The 6,000-nt window shown below is 45.8% G+C and overlaps 1 protein-coding gene across 2 annotated transcripts in view; it reads right to left on the reverse strand.

Annotated features, from left to right (window-relative positions):
- Lnpep (leucyl and cystinyl aminopeptidase) overlaps nucleotides 1-5,176 on the reverse strand; it is an 86,952-nt gene extending 81,776 nt beyond the window's left edge. For both annotated transcript variants that reach the window (XR_012449092.1, XM_020178033.2), the window contains exon 1: nucleotides 5,014-5,176. Coding sequence is in view for 1 of the 2 variants with exons in the window: in XM_020178033.2 (XP_020033622.1) it covers nucleotides 5,014-5,032 (19 nt within the window). In the remaining variant the exon portion in view is untranslated. The remainder of the gene's footprint in view (nucleotides 1-5,013) is intronic.
- Between the last annotated feature and the right edge of the window lie 824 nt (nucleotides 5,177-6,000).

Genomic DNA, 6,000 nt, shown 5'->3' on the forward strand with positions numbered 1-6,000 from the left:
CAACCAGATCCACCCACTACCTTCCACCCGGGACTATCTTTTCAACCTCATACAACAGCGTCCTTGCTCCCCAACACAAGCTCATTTCTGAGTCAAAGGCTTGCAAAGTTTAAGGCATTACCATCTGAAAACTCTGCCCAGCACCTTCCTCCTTGACCCCTAAATCGCCACATTCCTTTCAACTTCCTTACTGATTCTCCTCTTAGGCATCAATTCTCCCTAAAGATCTTTGCAGGAGGTGAAGTCCTATAGGTGCTCCTAGGACAATCACAAATGGATTACAACATTAGATCAGGTAACAAGGGACTCCTGAAGGCCCTTCCAAGGACACAGGAACTTTTAATGTTACATTTACTTCCCAGAAGCAATAGGGCAATGAGCAACCCTCTCTACAAGTCCACTAGATATTCAAGGAGCTATGCCACCATAAGGACTCCAAAACTTCCCTCCATTTCCAATCCTGGATTCCTGTGAACACTCAGAAAGAGTACTTATCTAGGGATACAAAATTTAAAAGTCTGTTTTTCCTGTTTACTCCAGTGGTACTAGAAAAAGGCCGTGAAGTATTAGTTTAATTTTAGCTCTCTACAGTTTTCAAGACATGATAATAACTAATTGACAGAACATGGCTGTTCCAAGATTCACAGGCTAATCTAGCTCTATCCCAAATTCTTCCAGCTCTCTATTTCCTCATGTTTTCATGGAGAGGGTAAAAATGCTACTGCTTCCTATTAGGGATATTACAGCAAACCAGTATAAACAGGAACTTATTGGTGATAGATGTTATATGAAAGGTTATTAGAGACAATTCTGTACTTTCTTTCATAATTAAAATATTGTCTTAGACAAAGCTGTATTGTTTTTTATTTCTTCTGTATTTCTATTTTTTCATGCTAGCAAGAAAACAAAACTCAATTCTTCCAACTCATTTCTCCTATTTAGGCCAGCATTATCTGATGACAGGTTTGTGGTATTTTTTGTAGCTGTACTAGCATAAAATCTACTCCTAAGTAAACATTCAAAGGAGGGTATTTGACTGAATTACTGAGTTTATTTTCCTAGCTTATTTTCTATAACTTCTTTATCCAGTCTTTCTGGTTCTAAATCTTTCAGACTGAGTTCTCAAAAACCAAGGATCACATACAAATAAATGATAATCACTAGTTATAACAATTTCTGAAATATGCTGTCTGGTTTTCATCTTGTCTCAACACACTCTTTTGGAAATGAGTAAGTACTCGAAAGAAGTTTTCTACCATTATTTCTAGTTAAAACTGGATTGTCTCTGATTGGTTAGCAATGCAAATTGGATTGGTTCTGATTGGTTAGCAATGCTAACCCTTAATTTCTATATCCCCCCCAAACTAAAATAGAAAACAGAATTAAGCTTCTATTTAATCACAGAGAACCTATAAACTCCCATTTCATAGGAGTTTTCTCTTGATACAGTAATCTATCATTGAACAAAAGAAACACATACACACACAAAATGTGGTAAGCTTACATTTTAGATGATGCTAAAAAGTTTTCTCAGAAAGATACTGTTATTTATAAGATATAAAGATGGCACCATAATTTTAACTGCTTTACAACTCACAAATATCTAATATGCTGAAGACTTTCCATTTTAGAAGTTGGAAAGTTCTTTCAACCAGATACCAGTCTGAAAATGAAAGCGATTTTGTAAGACAGGAAAGTCTCCCTTGTTTCATATGCACCAAGTTGCAGTAGTAAAGTGACTTGTGTGGACTATATTTTTATTTTTTAAAACTCTTTATATTTTTAGTTCTGGGACTTCAAAATACCAGTGCTTTTCCAGCTCTAGAATTACTTCAAATCACACCACAAACTAGAAAGCACAGGCAAAATGTATACTATATAATTGTAGGTAATTCATCCATCATGTTCCCAAATCCTGAACTTGGTTACCTAATAAACTTCCCAGAACTCCATTCTAGTGAACACTTCTCATATTCTCAAAATGAAGTCACAGATTTCCAGGCAAAACCTAAGACCTTCTCAACTAGATTCTGAGAGTGACTCTTGTCTTTAGCTTGTCTTAATATGAATTTAGTTATTCTGAAATATCCCAATCCTGGCATGCAAATGAGGACAAAGCTAGAAAGATATCAAATAATCACTTGACTTAATGTAGTACCTCTATCTAAAAAATTGCCATTAACATTTTGTTGTAGTGGCAAATCAACAGGTCACTAACTACTTCTTCAAAGTTGCTCCTAGTCCTGTCCAGCAGGACACAATCACTAAAGCCAAATCAAGGCTAAGTACTGGTCTAACACATCTCTCTCCCCAAATAGTCACCAGAGACCAAAGCCAGACCAGTTTTCAGCATAATAGCCAGCAGTCCCTTCCAAGGACAAGGCCAAAAATATCTCCTGAGCCAAATAGGAATTCCTGGCACTAAGGCCCATCCTTATAAGCCCTTTCTGGAGGCACGCATTTCAAGTGGGCTGCAGCAATATAGTAACTGGACAAATAAGCACGGAATAGTCATCAAATGAACCCTTTACCAGCAGGCAGAGAGCAGGGTCTGAGAAACCTACCACACCAGCAGCAATGTTTCACAGAAAATAGGGGAACTACAGAAAGCCACAATGGAATAGATGAAAACTGAAAGCCAGAATGACAAGACAGAAACTAACTTCAACTTCCTTTACAAATTTATAGTTTAGAGAATGAAACAATTCACAAGATTATAGCTGAAAGATATGTGGTCCTGAATAATTGACACTGTTCTTGGTAAGCTCCCACACTTCTCTCTATATACAGGGATATACAAGAAGGTGAGACTGGGAAAGACTTTATGAAAAGAGGATGTATGTGTAACAAAAGCTAATACCAAGCTTGACAAATCCTCCAATCATAAATTCTAAGATGATAAAATATATTGCAACAGAACACCTAGACCTATTAGAGAATTGTATGTGCATATTTTTTGTATGCAAAAAGATTAAGCAAAAGGACAAGTGTACTTTCCATTATACCACATTATGTGTGGAAACACTAGAAAATTCTACAGCAAACCTTCAAAAGTTTTGAAGTAAATACCTACTCTACCATAAACTAGCAAAGCGCACCCAATGCCAGCATCTAACGTCTTGTTGACTTTACATGTTGTAGTTTCTATTTTCCTTGTTAAAAGATGCTAGATAAGACTCAGAGGATGCTTACTACATTAACTAAACCGATGTACTGCCAATCTGTCTCCAGCACTGCCTCTGAATCTGGAAGAAAGGATTAGAAATCCAATTTCTCTCTCTCTCTCTCTCTCTCTCTTTCTCTCTCTTTCTCTCTCTCTCTCTCTCTCTCTGTCTTTCTCCCTCCCTCTTTTTAATGCTGTTGTTCTCCTCTCTGGGATTTTTCCATTGTCCTTCCAAATGTGACAATTTGCAAGTATTCATATCTAAAGCAGGTTATTCTATGAGGGGAGAAAAGACTGATTTTAAGACTTGAGAATGTCTGGGTGAGGGTTCAGCAAATCAACTAGCACACATCTCCACCAAATGGGTGACTCAGCCTTGTTGTGGAGATTTAAAAAAAAATATTAGGTGAAATTTCACATTTAGAATCCTACGAACATGGATGCTCCAGTATTATGTCTAGAACAAACAATAAGCCTTGGTATACTCACAAGGAATTAAGATCTGTATTAAACCTTTTCTTTCAAGTATTAGGTGGTCAGTTCAAATCTTCCTTAATTCTCTGAGTAACTTTACCAGACTATTCTTAGAGCCTTAATAATTGCAAATAGAACCCAAATGAGAAAGAAAGTTCAGAGTTGAAGTTGTCATCATTAAGCCTAATTAAACAGTACAGACAGGAAGATGGCAGTAGAATAAAGCATTCGAATTAGGGACAAGGAGAATATAATGAGTAGTTCACAGCCTCGTAAATGAAGTACACAGCATACCACAAAGTCTGGCTGGGGTTTAGGGCACAGTGGGTAATGTCTCTGTAAGTGGCCCACCCAACCTGGAATAGACTTTGTCTCCTATTAATGCGATACTCTACCTACCTGAAGTAATCAACCACCCTCATCTCATCCCGCCAACTGCAGAACGAATCCTCTAATTTCAATGTGTAGTTTCCTTTATTGGCAGTTTTCCTACTTTCTATGTTAAAGGGGAACCCATTCACTCAACACAGCAAAATGGTAAGACATCTCACTCCTACATTGTGATTCCTGTACTTCTGGTCCAAACAAAAGCCATGATTTTAACTAGGGTGGGATTTGTTCTCCCCGTTCAATAAAGGGCTGTGGCTTTTTCTGGGTGCAAGCCCCAGCTTTGACTCTTGCCTCCTGTCACATTGTGATATCACCGTGACTGGCCCTGGATACTCAGTGAGTCTCGGACGGAAAAACTGATAAGATCAGGAGCGGGTGAGAGGAAGCTTGATGGCCCTGCGGAGTGCCTGGCGACAGATGGGAGGTGGCAGTGCGGACAGTCCCCTCCGCGGCCGCGGGCAGGAGCAAGCCAACCTTCTGTAAGTTTCCCTTCCTGCCACCGATCGCCCTGCCAAGCCCCGCACCCCACCCCGCCCTATTACGGAAAGTCACGCCGGCAACTCGCTGAAGGACAGGGGGACAGCTCCGAGCGCACACAGGAGGGTTTGTCAGCAGCCACTGATTAACCCCTCCTGCCCGAGCCGGGGACGACACCCGCCCCTCGGGGGACAAACGAAGCTGCCAACTTTTCCACCAACCCTCCTCTGTGCACGCACCCCAAACTTTGTGGTCCGCTCACCTGGCTGCGCAGCGGGGCCGCACCCGGGGCTGGCGGCGGCGCTGACCTTCACGCCCGCCCCGGCCGCGCGGCCCCTGCCCGCTCCCAACCTCCAGCTGCCGCCCCGGCGCCCCGCAAAGCCCCCTCGTCCTCGCGGGAAGCCCGCGGTGGGGGAGGCTGCAGGCCGAGCCCGCCCGCGTGTCACTACTGCCCACGGTCCTCTGGGCACCGAATCGCCGGAACCAGACATCTCGGACTGCCCACTCACCATTGGTGAAGGGCTCCATCTTCCCCCCGCCGCGGCTCTTTACAACCCGAGCGCGCAAGCCTGCTACTCCGAGAGCTGAAGCGGCCCTGCCGACTGAGCATGCCCAGCGCGGCCTCGCAGGGCAGTCAGGGAGGTGAGGCAAGGGGCGGCACCGCTCCGCCGCTCGGTGGCTCCGCCGTTCCGGGTTTTCACGACTGCTGCAGAAGCACCGAAAGAGGCGAAAGCGCCCAGGGCAGCTCCAGAGCTTTGGGGCGAGGCTGGGGGAGGAGTGGGCGGGGCTGGGGACGGGGGCGGGGCTGGAGGTGGCCCCGCCCCGGCCGTCTTGTAGCGCCTGCCAAGTTCCCCGGTGCCGAGCAGCTGCTCACTCCTCTAGCCAACGTGTGCGCCCCCAGCGTCCCGCGGGGGTCCCAGACGCCGAGACGTCGGCACCGCGCCAGGAAAGCACGGTCCTGTCCAGTGGCGCGGACATTGCAGAAACAGACAATAAACGCAGGGGCCACGCGAGCGAGAACTCAACGCCCGCTGTACATTAAATCAGGGCGATGTGACAGACTGATTGGTAGCTCGTTCTGATGGCGATGCCAATGACATCCCGAAGTGCAGGCCGAGCAGAAACCTGCGGACGATGGTCGCACTCTTCGGTTTCCTCTGAAGGCCGGGGAAGCAAGTGCTGCGGGTCTTTGGGGCAAGACTGCCCGCCGGAAGCAGAGGGGACCCCATCAGTGGCTGGCAGGGAGACGAAGGAAGGGCGGGGAGCCGGAGCGCGCCTAGGGTACAGACCCTAGCCAGCGGCTCTGGGCGCGGCATCCGGATTGCAGCGGATCACAAAACCCGGCGCGGGATCGACCGACCCGGGCCGCAGGAGCCAAAGGATGTGAGCAGAGGCCCGCCTGACCCAGACCTAAATCAACACCTCCTGTCCCCCGGGGTGCCGCTGCTTTGGCTCTTAGCCAAGCCCCGCGGTGGTAGGCCGGAGAAGCTCACTTA

The sequence above is a fragment of the Castor canadensis genome, chromosome 6 (genome assembly GCF_047511655.1).
Source record: "Castor canadensis chromosome 6, mCasCan1.hap1v2, whole genome shotgun sequence".
Lineage (NCBI taxonomy): Eukaryota > Metazoa > Chordata > Mammalia > Rodentia > Castoridae > Castor > Castor canadensis.